This window comes from Drosophila obscura, unplaced genomic scaffold, assembly GCF_018151105.1.
Source record: "Drosophila obscura isolate BZ-5 IFL unplaced genomic scaffold, ASM1815110v1 contig_165, whole genome shotgun sequence".
Taxonomy (NCBI): domain Eukaryota; kingdom Metazoa; phylum Arthropoda; class Insecta; order Diptera; family Drosophilidae; genus Drosophila; species Drosophila obscura.
Window position 1 is genome coordinate 2583840 of NW_024542752.1, and position 15456 is coordinate 2599295.

At 45.4% G+C, this 15456-nt stretch overlaps 1 protein-coding gene across 1 annotated transcript in view; it reads left to right on the forward strand.

Annotated features, from left to right (window-relative positions):
• LOC111066312 (transcriptional regulator ovo) overlaps positions 1 to 15456 on the forward strand; it is a 24454-nt gene extending 8998 nt beyond the window's left edge. Inside the window, exons 2-4 of the mRNA XM_022354818.2 lie at positions 10445 to 13443; positions 14174 to 14854; positions 14926 to 15456. Of these exons, the coding sequence (XP_022210510.2) occupies positions 10445 to 13443; positions 14174 to 14854; positions 14926 to 15111 (3866 nt within the window). The 3' untranslated portion in view covers positions 15112 to 15456. The remainder of the gene's footprint in view (positions 1 to 10444; positions 13444 to 14173; positions 14855 to 14925) is intronic.

The following is a 15456-nucleotide window of genomic DNA, read 5'->3' on the forward strand; positions in this document are numbered from 1 at the left end:
TGCATATACACCACACACACATACACACACACACGGACAACAGTGGGACACACACATGAAATTAAGTTTAAAAAAAATGGAAGAAAAAAAATCTACCGGTTTTCAAGGTTAGGCCGCTTTAACTGTATTAACACCGGGTCCGTAATCACAGCAGCAGAGCAGAGCAGATCAGAGCGCCAGCAGTGGCAGAGAAAAGTTACGTCATAATGAACAGAGCGGCAACAGCAACAGCAGCAACAATTTTTCTTGCGGTTTTGGCTCATTTCATTTTGGATGGATGTACGCGGGGTGGGGGAACAGCGCTTGGCGCTTGAATGCTGGCATCGGGGTAAAGCGGTAAATAGCCAAATGCTTGTGTGGGGGCAGCAAAAAAAAAAAATTAAATATTTATACGCATAATTTAATATTTGTAACAAAATCCAAAACAAACAAAAATTTGAATTTGGGCAATCGGGGGAGAGTATATGGAGAGCGGGGATAAAATGAAGATGAGTAAAAAATAAAGGGATACACTGTGGGGCGGTGAGAAATGGGAGCTGTTCAGCTAGGAGGAAGGATGGGTGTCCCATCAGGGACAGAGACAGGAACACTGATAGCAGGCTACAGTGGGATACGATTAAAAACTTTGGGAGGGTGAAGTCATACCGTTCCTTTATTTATACTCCCTATGCTCCCTATTCCTTATTGCTCACACCAATTCTCACTCCCTCTAGCACGCAGCAACACGTTTCAGTTTCTTTTTTTCGCTTTCTGTGTGTGTTTACTGTATGCAAATGTGGGTCAGAAACTGGCAGACGGCGAACTCTCATCTCTCCGCTGCCTGTTGCCTGCCTGTTGCGCCTGCCTGTCGGTTGTTGCCGCCTGCATCTACAAAAACAAAAACAAAACAAAAACTTTTGTTAATATTTACAGTTAAAACAAGCCATAACGACACTTGCCATGCTCCCCCTCTCTCTCTCTTGTCTCTCATCTCATCTTTTTTCTCCTTTTCTCTCTTTGTCTCTCCTCTCTCTCTCTCTGTGTAGCAATAAATATTGAGAGCAAGAGTGAAGCAAGCTTTGCTCATCATCATTATTGATTTTTTTGGTTTTTTTTTTTTTTTGCTTAATTTAATCGTTGTAGCCGCTTTTTAGTGTTGACAGACGTTGATATTATGTTGTAATCGGGGCCTGTATAACGGTTTAGGAAGGTCAACCAGCTGCCAGTAGTTGGCAGGTCACATCAGAAGGGTACGCATATGTAGATAGAGGCATGTACATATATGTAAGTATTTAAAGGAAGGATGAACGGAGTGGTAGCAGCAGCAACAGGTGGCAGATGACAAAAAGCCTAGACTTTAAGCTAAATTTCATTTATATAAACATTAAATACCAGAAATACCATAATAAATAGAAAAATAAATAATAACAATAAAATAAATAATAATAATAAATAAATAAAACAAAAATAATACAAATAAATCGATCGAGGAACGAGGAAACTTACAGCGAGAAATAGTCAAAATTGGATGCTTTTGGACATGTTATAGTCACAACCATAGATCGTTTTAATATATCCTACACTGCGCTAAAGAGAGCTTGCCACTTAGTATCAAATCATTTACATATATGCACATATGTGCATATGTATGTGTGTGTATATGTTTGATGAGTGTTTCCGTTATATTTAATTATAGTTTAGTCATTTTCGCAATACGAAATGCAATCAGCGTCAACTTTGAAACTGTGAAACTGACCCAAACACACACACTAACACACACACAAAACAACATACGACATAGTATTGCTCATTGAGAAGCTTTTTAGAATGAATATATTATATGCGTTGACCTAAATTTTGTGTCTCATTTGTTGTTTGCCATTTTGAGAGTACGAGTACATGAGCATGTGTCGTGTGTGTGTGTTTGTGTATGTGTGTGCACAAAGAAGCATGCTAAATAGCTACTAAAACTATACAAATGCATCGTGTTGAGAATTGAGCGAATGACTGACTGACTGACCAACTAGAATGACAAACTGAACTGAAGGCTATCCATGCAATGCTATCCATGTGTGTGTGTCTGTCTGTCTGTCTGTCTGTCTGTCTGTCTGTGTGTCTATCTGTCTGTGTGCTAATTGTTATAACCAATAGAGCCGCATATGACATATGCTATATGAATTTGCTCCCATACAGTGAACAATCGATTTGTGTATCCAAATCTATAAATAAATATATTCAGCATTCCCATAAGCCAAACTTCACTGTACTTCAGTGTCTCCTGACTGTTGACTGTTGACTACGACTACCCCAACGTACTGCCAATACGTTATATGTACTGTAAATTTATACATAGAACCGAAAACCAAGCGATTTTCTGTACAAAGTTCGTGCATGTCTCATTAACATTTTTACTACAACAGCTAGGTGCAGCCTCCTCTCTCTAGTATATCATTGTTGTGTTGTGTTTTTGGCTTACAAATCATTTAACGCAATTGCGTTAAAACTTTGCCCCATTCAAAATCCAAATGCAACAACAACTAAAAAACAAAAGCGCAGACAACGGGTCGGATAAACAAACAAACAAACACATACAGACAGACATACAGACAGACAGCCCGTTTCGTTACGTTTCGTTTCGGTTTTTCTTTGGCATTTTGTTAAACAGTTTGTTGCACTTTTGTTTAGAGCGTCCTCGATTTGTTTCAAGTCAGTCAGCGCAAGTGCAGAAGAGTCGGTTAGGGCTATGCCGTGCTATGCTGTGGATATGATGTGATGTGAGCTTAGCTCGATTGCACAAGTGTAATTTTTGGGCCAGAGCTGATGATGTAACGGCGCCATCTGTTGTAAGGACTGTTTGTTGCTATGCCAAACGGCATCTATTGATTTCAATGTCAAATGTAGTTCAAGTCAAGTCCAAGCCTGATCTGTGAAGCGAGTGAGCGAGCCAGAGAACTGATCTGTGCTGAGCTGAGCTGAGCTGCTGCGCCTGGTGCACAATACGCAATGTAAACGAGTCCGATGAAAGAGAGCAAGGTTAGCATTGACATTAATACCAAAAAGAGCAACAAATTGAAACAAATACAAACATAAATTACTGCATTAGAACAGTCAACAACAACTACAACAACAACTAAACAACAACGAAACATCGTAAATAAAAGGAACTGTAATTAGCAGCTGCATATGTTAGAGTCGCTTATTGATGTTGGTGTTATTGTTGTTCATTGTGTAGTTGTTGTTGTTGTTGGTTTTGTTGTTGTTGTTGTTGGTGCTGGTGTTGTTGTTGGTGTAATTGTAGTTTGTGGTGTAACTGTTGTTGTTGGTGTATTTTGTCTCTGCCGCTTTTTGTTGTTGTTGTTGTAACCGTTGTGGTTGTTGGTGTAACTTTTGTTGTTGTTACTGTATACACATACATAGTAGCAAAAAAAATTTTTGCCGTTGTCGTGCTATACACACACACACACGAATGCTTATGTCAATGTGGTTTGCAATTTAAGACGCTTCAAAGCGAAGACCCTGAGCGCTGTTGGAGATGTCGATGATGATGATGATGCTGATGATGATGAACAGCGATATCTCACACACAACACTAAATGCTCAACCAACATTTAAAAACAGCAACCACACACGGGCACGCCAGGCAGCAACCATTCGATGCATTTCTGACCTTGAAAGTAGCAAGCAGTGCCAAGCAGCAGCAGAATAAAAACCGTTCAGTTATTAAAGCAGTAGAAGCGTACAGAAATGTTTGGGGCGCAAGCAGAGCCAGAGCTCTAGAGCTTGAGGGAAGCTTAGAAGAGCCAACAAGCCAGGCCAATTGTTCTATAAAATCAAATAGGGATCGGTGGTAGAGAAGCAAGTCGTGTTGGCTGAGAGAGAAATGGTTTAACATCGAGCTGAACCTTATGCCCAAGATGGTACAGTTGTACAATTGGTACTGGAAAAAAATTTAAAAAAATTCTAAACTTTTATTTTAAACTTTTCATGTGGTTTGATTAAAAAAATTCTTTTGAAATGCATCCTCATTTTAGTCCAACATTATGCTTTAGAACTACACGTAGCTTTCTTTTTTGAAGCTAACCAAAATATAGATTAAATCTAAAATATTTTGTCACTATCCACTTTACAATATTTCACCCAAAAAACTACAATAATCAAAAGACTTGGAATGAAAACTTAGAGCAAGAAACCCAAAATATGTGCAATTTTTGTATGGTTTCATTCCAGCAGAGAGTCTCTGCACCGAAACGAGAGCAAAGCACAAAAAAAAAAAGGGGAAAAAAAAACTCCAGCGCCGAAAAAAAAAAACCAAAAAGTAATTAAGTTAAACGAAATTATTTTGTTAACGCGTCGGCAATTTATAATTCATATACTTATACGCATGTACATACATATGGGGGTATACATATATATAAATATATAGTTATATATGGCAATCAAGATGGGCAGATTTTGGGGCATCGATAAGACTTAATTGCACGGCACTTAATGCATTTTAAGTCGCGTCCCCAGTGCCAGACAACACACGAGAGATGGAGTGGAGATGGAGATGGTAACCCGAGACGGAAGGGCCTAATAAAGACCTTGGAACCCTTAGAAATCGAACTATCAACAGCAACAGAAACAGCAGCTGCCCCACACCGCATCCGAAAACCCAAACGAAAACCAACGGAAGAGGAAGAGCCAAAAGCCAAATTGGGCGTTAGAGACAAATTCATTTAAGCAGAGTGAAGAAACAGCAGACAAAGGAGAGAGGGTGAAGCGCTTAGGCAATAAATTTATAGACTGCCCGCAAGGTTCCAGGGCCAGATCTTGATCTTGATCAGAGCTGGAAACAGAGGGGAAGCAAAACGGAGAATCGAGGATCGAGGATCGGATCGTGTTGCAAATGGGCTGGAACCACACTTCAGTTCAGGGTATTGGGTATGGGCAGTGTTCGGTATCCCTTTCGGCATTAGAATTGCTAAATGCTACAAGCACCAGGCACCAGGCACCAGGCAGCGGAAAAGGGTTCGCTGTTTAAGCTTTTACACTACACTACATAATTTGTTTTGGAATTGTCAGAGATAGAGAAAGGGGGAGACAGAGAGAGAGAGGAGGATCGCACATTAGGACCCAGGGGAACGATGGGAAAGCACCTGTTAGAAGCTCTGCGAGGACTCGCCACTTCCTTCCTGCCTGCCTGCCTGGTTGGTTGGTTGGTTGCCTTTCTTCAAACGGATGCATTCATCAATTTGGCAGGATCGACCCCAAACAGGAAGCTTCTTTGACAAGGGTTCCCGATCTCAGTCACAGTCACAGTGCCAGTGCCAGTGTCCAGTCCCAGTGCCAGGCATCTGCTATTGATCAAGGTGTTCCTATTCCCAATTCTCTCCATATCGTATCTTTTTGTGTGCTGTGCACTCCTCCTCCTGCTTTGTTCTTGTGGCAGCACATTTGAAAGAAATGCACTTGTCACCATCGTATCGTATCGCATCGAATGGAATCGAATCGAAATGGAATCGAATTGATTGGCTGTCTGTCAGCTAATCGATGACACTTTGCACTCGCATATATTTCCATCTCATTCTGCTCGTCTCTCCCTCTCCATTGCCATCTCCCTCCCCATCACCCTCTCTTTATTTTTCAATGGATTTCATGCCGTTTCATGCTCTATTAAATTTTGTTTGACATTTGCAATCTGTTTTTTTTCTTCTTCTTTTTTCTTTATTTTTTTTTTTTTTGTATTTGCGAAAGCATACATTTTGATGGGTTTTATAGATAGATAGAATGATGGTTCAGTGATTCAGTGGTTGTGTGGGCGGTGGTTGCATTCGCTGGCCAAGTGGGTGAGGGCCTAAAATAGGTGATCCGATTCAATTGGGGGAGATTTTCTGAAGACAAATGACATTGAAAATTTGGTAAGAAGCTTCATACCAAATAAACGATAAACAAATAAGAACTAGCCCCTGACTGTTGCATGTCTCTGCAGTTGGTTGGTTGGTTCTTACAACTACAAATTGAGGTTAAACGCTCTTGATCATCTCTCATAATAATTGTCTATTCATGCAACAAAGATTGTGTGTGTGTGTGTGTGTGTGTGTTTCTGAGGCCCTAACTTAAAACGCAGCCTTAAACGCTTTTGGGGTTCCAACATGGGTTGGGTGGGTTTGTGGGCATTGTTTTATTTGTTGCTGTACGAGTACCTATGTATGTATTTACTTAGCTACATTATTTACATACAATATATACCCCCCACACCCCCCATATGTACATGGGTAGAGCTGCTTGACAACGTTCGTTGCCGTTCGTCGTTGCCGCCTCTGTCAACGTGTTTGGCATTTACAATTAGACACACACACAGAACCCCAAGATGGGGGGGCGACTATGGCGGGACCTGAAGAAGAATCAGCTTCAAGCAGAAGACTGAAGAGGGGACTGTCGTCATCGTCATCGTCGTCGTCGTCGTCGTGCATGACAGGAATTCCAAATGCGATAAGCTCAGAATGCGTTTGGAATTCGATTTTGCATCCACAGTATCTTTCCGTCTCTTTCGTCTGGTTTTTTTTTTTTTGTTTTTCTTCTTTTGTTGTAACTTTTTGTGGCTGAAAATCTATTAAATATAAAATAAAAGTTGAAACTTTTAGTTTTATTTATTTATTTTATTTATTTTTTAGTTGTTGTTGCTTTCAGTTTTGTTTTGGTTGTGCTTCGGGGTATTATTCTCTCTTCCCCGCTGTTGCTGTTGCTGTTTCTGTCGTTTTTTAAGTAGTTTTCCATAAACAACAAGTTGAATGCCCATGGCCGATGGAAACGACAGCTGTTGGGTGGGCGTAGTTCTCGCTCAGGTGCCACCCGCATACATATGTACATACTATGTAAATATATTTTGGTATACATATGTATATCCACAACCAGAGATCAGACAAGACACTAAGAATCGTTCAGAGCTCACGGGATATTTTGCACTATGTGTGTTTACTCTTTTGAAGTGTTATCAAGCCCCGTTTAAGCTTAAGCGAGTTCATCTACCCGATTTCCCTACGATTTCATAGCATCAAAGATCTGGGGGTTGGATCTAATTCGCAGGGGAGAGGGCGCAAGGAATTTATTACGAATTCTAGACGACAACTTCAGCGAGCTTTGCCTTTGACGCGGCGGGGCTGGCTTTGTCGTGAACAATTTACATATACACATATGCACACACAGCAGAAGGCAGATAATGTTATTTTATTTTGAGTTTTTTTTTTTTTTGCTGATTTTTGTAGTGGATCGTATTTTTACGACGCATTTTGCGCTAGACAAAATCGGTAGCTGGCAGGCGGTGGAGGTGGCATATTTTAAAAGTTCATCCACACAAAATCGAAAAACAAACAAACCAAAAAAAAACAAAAAGAGCATGTAAATCAATTACGGTAAAGGATAAAACGTGCATTGACCCTTGGGCGTGAACGAGTACCAAAATGGATTTAAAAAAAAAGAAAGAAAAATAAAGAGGGAAACGAATTGCAGAAGAATTTCAGATCTGATTCCTCATTCCATCGGGGATCAGAGGGAGCCTATAAAGCCAATGAGAGCAAAGAAAATATGATTTTCAGTCAAGAAAAAAATGTACAAGAAACAGAAAGATGACCATTAATGGATAGAAAGCTCCCACAGAGGGGGGAAGTCCTGAGAGCAGGAGAACGAAAGACTTAGCTGAAAGTCCTCCCACAGAGGAATCAAGAGCAAAGAGAGAAAATCACTTAAGGCTTAAGCTCCTGGAAATGATTATCTACATATGTAAATACATACAAATGTATGTATGTATGTATGTACATATATAGTTTATAATGCTGTTTTAATTGCTGGCTAACTGGAGGTCAATAATTTGTTTTATTTTTTTGTTTTTGTAAAACTTCAATTGAAATTCATTTCCTCATGGCAGCCAGCAGCAGCAGCACACAAAAATGATAAAAATAACACAAACAAATAAAAATAAAACCTTATTCGCATTTCATTTTCAACTTGAAAACATGTTTGTGCATTTGTGTGTGTGTGCTTATGTATGTATGTATGTAATTAAAAAGCATTTTACAATTCGCCTTGACCTTAACACAATAAAATAAATTACAACTATGGCAAGCAATTGCAACAACATCAATACAGAGCGGAAGAGGGAGAGGCAAAAACATGTAAGCGAAAGAAGGTGGAAGGGGGTGGGGTAGAAACAAGTAAGCCTAGACGGAAAGAGAGGCCAAGATGTAAGGTTACTTTTGAAATATATGTATGTATGTACATAGATAAGTATGTATGCAAAAGAAAAAGGCTGTAAAAATGTAGAATCTACACAACCATGTCAAAAAATAGCAATTGCTGTACATAGAGAGAGAGAGAGAGACAGACAGGGAAACATAAAAGCCTGACGCTTGACATGTAGTACAATTGAAGAATATACAAAATCATGTACATAAATGTACATCAATTTCTATATGTAGCCTGCCTTGCTGCATAAGGCGTGACGGGGCGTACCCAGGGGCACGGCTGGGTCTCTATTAACCGATTAATAAATGAATGGCATGCCAGGTATTTTGAAGTCAATTCAAAAACGAAATACGCGTAAAATCAGCAAAACAAACAATCAATTAAATTGAGATTAAACAAATTATTAACAAAAAATGTTAAACGTTTGAGCCGACCCAAGGCTGTTAACGTCCAGAGCAGCGCAGCGCGGCGCAACGCAACGCAAAACTCTGTTAAACGCAGCCCATATGTACATTGATAGTGTCGGGCAAAAGTCTATGTACGACTGCCATTTTAACTGCCTGCAGAGTCTAGCTGTTTTAAGACGAACTAGAAAGGAATGCTAGCTTCCTTTTCTGATTAAACCAAACCCCTTAAAAATCCTGATATTCTCCCTAAGGGTGTACTAATGATGCAGTTTTCTCCGTAGTACCTCGACTTTTGTCCGCCACTGTATGCATGCAATAGAATCACATGTGCGCGCGTATGTGTAAGTGTGTGACGACAGTTAGAATTTATGCGACAGCGCTGCAACTGCGCTGCAGGCCTGGCCATGACCAACAGAGCCAGCAGCAGCCCCCGCTCCGCACCGACCCGTCCCGTAAATGGTATGGCAGCAACAGTGTTGTGCGTGCTTGGCATTTGTAATATCACAAATACATGTGCACATACACTCACACACATTGGTATAAACTGGTACTTGGCTAAATATGAACATTAACTAATATGAAGGGCTGTCCGGCAGCAACCAGCTTACCCACACACGCTCAACACACTTGCAGCCTTGATCTTGATCAAACACGAACGTCGCAGCAGAAAAACCACAACACCATCAACAATGACAGCCGTTAAATGCCGCCCGCGGCTTTTGTTGCTGTTGCTGTTTCTGTTGCTATTGCCATTTCTCACTGCACTTGTTTTTTAATTTAAAGCCAAAAGACAAATTTGCGGCCAGCTGGTCGCTAGCCTTGTCTTGGCCCGTTTCGTCTTTTCTCGCACTTGCACTTGCTTTTTCCATTTTCAATTTTTAATTATATGTAGGCTATTCAAAGCACCTTAAGCACACAAAAGCCACCTCCTTGGCACACACACACATCGGAAATGCTCATCACTGGTCAGTCTGTACCCATTGCATTTCTTCTAATTCCTCCACATCTCGCTGTTTCACTCACTCACAGAACGGCAGCAAAGAGGACACACGAAATTGCGCGTTAACTTCTCTCCAATCTCCAATAATGAGAGTGAGTAAAAGAAAGAGTGTAATTTGAGCACCTTTAAGCTGCTCTCCATTGGCGTGAAGAACAGTAGTTGAAAAAGGAGTGGGGAAGAATAGAGCAAGATATGCGAGTAATAAGGAAAGGCAATTCGCGAGAGCTTGCTCTTTGTGGTAGGGTATTGTGGTAGTCCCACTACATATTTATATATACCTTGGACCACACATATGCATTCATATAACCTTATTCATTTCTTGCTGCCTTGACACTGAAACGTACATAGGAACACGTGGCTTTAAATTGGACTAAAAGTTGTATTTAGAAGTGCATATGCATAAAATAGTCTTTTGTTTTTAATTAAATAATTTGTTCCACATAATGCGCAAAGGTAATAGTTAATAATAAAAGACATAAAGTGGAAAACTTATGTTCCAAATTTGTGTGGATTATTCAACAAACAGGGCCACCGTGCACTGCGCAGCACTGTCGCGGAGTCTGGTCGCGGTTACAGTTATTCCTGAAATCACTCAATCTCACTCATATGCGAACACTGCTCTCAAAAGGGAGATCACTTCCAAGAGATTTTTGTCATTCTCCCATTCCTTTTACAGTTGCGTAACGGTCAACGTGGATTTTTTCGGCAGTTTTTCGTTGTAATTTTTAGATGTAAAATAGCAAAAGGATCATCGGTTTTATATTATCTTATGTGTATAATTTTCTTTGAATATTTGACTAATTTTTTGTTTGTTCTCTCGTTTTGTTTTTTGCAGAAAAATTAGGTTGCTTGAGGCCGGCAGAATTGTTGCAGCGCCTAAGCTGCACCACCACCAACCAAACCACCACCAGCAGCAGCATAGCCACAACCACACCCACACCTACGCCCACACCAACACCCACGCCCCCCGCATTAGCCACAAAAGACTGCGACGAGAATTCTCCAATAAAAACAGCAACAACAACAACTAAAACAACAGCAAGCAGCAGCAGCATACCAAAGCAGCCGACGCCGCAGTCGACAGCGGCAGAGAGGAGCAGCAGCAGTAGCAGCAGCGAAGTAGATGTAGATGTAGAAGAAGAGCCAGATAGGAAAGCGCACAAAGAAGATGAGCAATTAAAGTGCCCATCAGTAGTGTTGGCCGAAGAAGAAGAGGAGGAGGAGGAGGAAGACGGCGACGTTGACGTCGGAATTGAGGCTCCCCGCCCGCGCTTCTACAACACGGGCATCGTCCTCACCCAGGCCCAACGAAAGGAGTACCCCAAGGAACACCAGCAGCAGGAGCAACCGCAGCCGATCCTCGTCAGAGCCAGAAAAGAAAAGGAACACGACTCGGATGTGGACTCCGACACAGACTCCGATGACGGTTGCAAGTTGATTGTGGATGAGAAGCCTCTGCTGCCCGTTGACAAGCCGCTGTCGCTGCGTATGCGCAGCACCCCGCCCCCGGCAGAGGAGCGTCCCAGTCCACCGCCCCCAAGGGAACCGACGCCCGCTGTCCGCTGCAGCGTAATCCAGCGCGCACCACAGACCACTGCAGCAGCAGTAGCTACAGCAGGACACGCTGCCTCCCCGCATCACCATTATCAGAATCAGCATCAGCATCCGGAGCATCAGACGCCCCAAAGGAGCGTTCTATTGCCCCTCAGTGCCCACGATCTCGACCAACTGGGACCGGAGCAGCAGGAGCCCATTGATTATCACGTGCCGAAGCGGCAAAGCCCCAGCTACGACAGCGACGAGGAGCTGAACGCCCGCCGCCTAGAGAGAGCGCGACAGGTGCGCGAGGCCCGCAGGCGAAACACGATATTGGCAGCCCGCGTACTGCTGGCCCAGTCGCAGCGCCTTAATCCGCGCCTGGTGCGTAGCCTGCCCGGCATTTTGGCTGCAGCCGCCGGTCACGGCCGTAGCAGCAGCAGCTCTGGTGCAGCCGGACAGGGCTTTCAGTCGTCGGGCTTTGGCAGCGGCAGCAGCTCGTCCGGCTCGGGCAGCGGACAGAACGCCAGCGGTGGTGCCGGTTCGCCGGGAGGTGGCTTTGGGGGTGCCCTAGGCGGCAGCGGAGCTGGAGGCGGTGGCATGGGCGGTGGCCGAGACGGACGAGGCAACTACGGTCCCAACTCTCCCCCCACCGGGGCCCTGCCACCATTCTACGAGAGCCTGAAGAGTGGCCAACAGAGCACGGCCAGCAATAATACGGGCGGCAGTCAGACATCCGCTGGACACGGAGCAGGCTCCCACGCAGCCTTCAACGGCAATCCCAACTTTCTTTCCATTCAAAACGCTGCCGCGGCGGCGTACATCATGTCAGCGGGAGCAGGAGTCGGGGGAGGTGGAGGAGGAGTAGGCGGAGGTGGTGGCTACATCAATTGCGGATCAAACGGAGCAGGAGGAGGAGGTGGTAATGGCAATGCCAATGGAAATTCAAATGGAGGTGGAGGTGGAGGTACGGTTGGCGGTGGTGGAGCAGCATCATCGGCTGGTATCGATGGTAATAACCTTTTGAACTTCGCGAGTGGCCTGGCCAGTAATCCTAACTATAACGAATCCAATTCCAAATTCCATAATCCAAACTCAACGATGGGTCATCCTTTTTACGGTGGCAATCCTTCAGCGTACGGCATCATACTCAAGGACGAGCCGGACATCGAGTACGACGAGGCAAAGATCGATATAGGCACCTTTGCGCAGAACATCATCCAGGCGACAATGGGCAGCTCCGGGCAGTTCAATGCCAGCGCCTACGAGGACGCCATCATGTCGGATCTCGCCAGTTCGCAGTGCCCCAACGGCACTGTGGATCCACTGCAGTTTACGGCCACGCTGATGCTCAGCTCCCAGACGGACCATCTGCTGGAGCAGCTCTCGGATGCCGTCGATCTGAGCTCGTTCCTGCAGCGAAGCTGTGTGGACGACGAGGGCTCCACCAGTCCGCGGCAGGACTTTGAGCTCGGTTCGACGCCCTCCCTGACGCCCGACTCGGTGTCGGTGACGCCCGTGGAGCATCACCATCATCATCACCACAGCAACCATCAGAGTGCGAGCACAGCATCCCAGTTGGATGCCCTGCACGAGAATCTGCTCACACAGTTGACCCACAATATGACACGCAATGGCGTTAACTCCCAGCAGCAGCAGCAACAGCAACAGCAGCAGCATGTGCAACAGCAGCAGCAGCACCTGCAGCAGCAGCAACAGCACGTGCAGCAACAACATGTCCAGCAGCACGTGCAACATGTGCAGCAGCCGCCGCCTTCGTACCAGCATGCCACCAGAGGCCTGCAGATGATGCAACAACAGCAGCAGTCGCAGCACAGCAGCTACCAGCAGCAGTCGGCTTTAATGTCACAGCAGCAGCAGCAACAGTTGCTCAGCCAGCAGCAGCAACAGTCGCACCACTCGCACCACCAGCAGCAGCAGCAGCATCATGCCGCCGCCTACCAGCAGCACAATCTGTATGCTGCCCAACAGCAGCAGCCACACCACCAGCAGCAACAGCAGCATCACTCGCACCACCAATTCCAACAGCAACAGCAGCAGTCTCACCACTCGCACCATTTGCACCACCACGACAACAGCAACATGTCGCTGCCATCGCCCACGGCCGCTGCTGCCGCTGCGGCTGCTGCTGCTGCAGCAGCCGTACATTTGGCGCGTCCCATGAGCAGCAGCAGCAGCTCCGGTACGAACAGCAGCAGCAGCAACAGCAGCATGGATGCAAATGCAGCGGCAGCGGCTGCCGCCGCCCTGCTCGACACGAAGCCACTCATTCAAAGCGTAAGTGTTTCACCCATTTTACAAGCACAACAATCCCTCCTCCAGCAGCAACAGATACATTCCCCGCACCAGCAGGAGCAGGAGCAACAGCAGCAGCAGCAGCAGCAGCAGCAGCAGCAGCAGGAGCAGCAGCTGAAGACAAAGAAGCCAAAGAAGCTGTCGAGAGGCAGGTCCAGGAAAATGATGCCCATTGCAATCGTTCCCAAAGATTTCGATTACTTTACGGTCAAGGAGGAGCCGGAGGAAATAAAAGGGGAGGTGTCAGACATGGACTATGATCCAGCAGGAAGAGAGAGCAGCAACGGAGCTGGAGGCAGCAAGCTGAGTGGTCGGGCCAAGGCCGTGGCGTATGGCTCCACGATGATCACCCTTGTATCGACAATGAAGCCCTCGCCGGAGGTGCCAGCCACACGAACGGTGCACCGCACCACATTACGTTCGTTGGCCACGGCGGCGGCTGCCACGGCCGCTGGCCTCTGTGCCCCATCGCCCACCGTTTCGGTGCTCAGTCAGAGCAAGGTGTTGCAGCGGCGTGTAAGCTAGAATCAAACTGCAACCGAAACCAATTGTTGTGTGTCCATCCTCCCCGTTGTATTGTGATTGTTTTTTAACCCCGTATTATTCCTCCCAATCAATTTATCCTCCCAACCATCCACTCCCAGCCACTGTGCCACGATCTGAACCGCACATTAATTTCCATTTTTCTATGTCGTTTTGTTTCGTTTAATAGTTGGGCCTGCCGCCGGATCTACAGCTGGAGTTTGTGAATGGCGGGCATGGCATCAAGAATCCACTGGCTGTGGAGAATGCCCATGGTGGCCATCACCGGATACGCAACATCGATTGCATTGATGATCTCAGCAAGCACGGCCACCACTCCCAGCAGCAACAGCAGCAGCAATCATCCCCCCAGCAGCAGCAGCAGCAGACGCTCCAGCAACAACAACAACAACAGCAGCAACATCAGCAGCAGCAATCCCTCCAGCAGCAACATCAGCAGCAGCAGCAGCACCAGCATCATAGCAGTGCCAGCAGCAATGCCAGTAGCCATGGCTCCGCTGATGCCCTCTGCATGGGTGGATCCGGATCGGCCAGCCAGGCCGGTGATGATTCTGGGGTCAATGGCAAGTTCGTTTGCCGCGTTTGCATGAAAACGTTCTCGCTGCAGAGGCTGCTCAATCGGCATATGAAGTGCCACTCGGACATCAAGCGGTACCTGTGCACGTTCTGTGGCAAGGGATTCAACGATACCTTCGATCTGAAGCGGCACACGCGCACCCACACGGGCGTCCGGCCGTACAAGTGCAATCTGTGCGAGAAGAGCTTCACACAGCGCTGCTCGCTCGAGTCACACTGCCAGAAGGTGCACAGTGTCCAGCATCAGTATGCGTATAAAGAGCGTCGCGCCAAGGTAATGTTCTAACGAGCGTCTCTTTCCCAAGCACAAGTAATAAATCTCGTTCTCTCTTTTGGACACTGTAGATGTACGTATGCGAGGAGTGCGGCCACACGACCTGCGAGCCAGAGGTGCACTATCTGCATCTGAAGGATTTGCATCCATTCTCGCCGGCGCTTCTCAAGTTCTACGATAAGCGGCATTTCAAGTTTACCAATTCGCAGTTTGCCAACAATCTGCTCGGACAGCTGCCAATGCCTGTCCACAATTGAGTTGTGGATTGTCAGTAGTTAGATCCTAAGATCCTCCCCCACCATGTGACTTTGAAGTTTTCTGAAAACTGCCCCCATGCCCCACCAGAACACCAGCCCCATACCTACCGCCCATTGCTATAGCTATCGGAGCGTAGAAGGGATGGTAGATCTTTGGAGATTATAAATTGCACTACACAATTTTTGTATATTCTTTTGCGTAGATTTAGATTTAGATTTAGTCGATAGTCGATGATGAATCCCAACAACACTTTGCTGTGCAAAAAATCGCTCTCACTTTTTAACACTCTTAAACATTTGTTTAACAATTTTCGTTTTTAGTTAATGATGGAATTCCACCTTTCG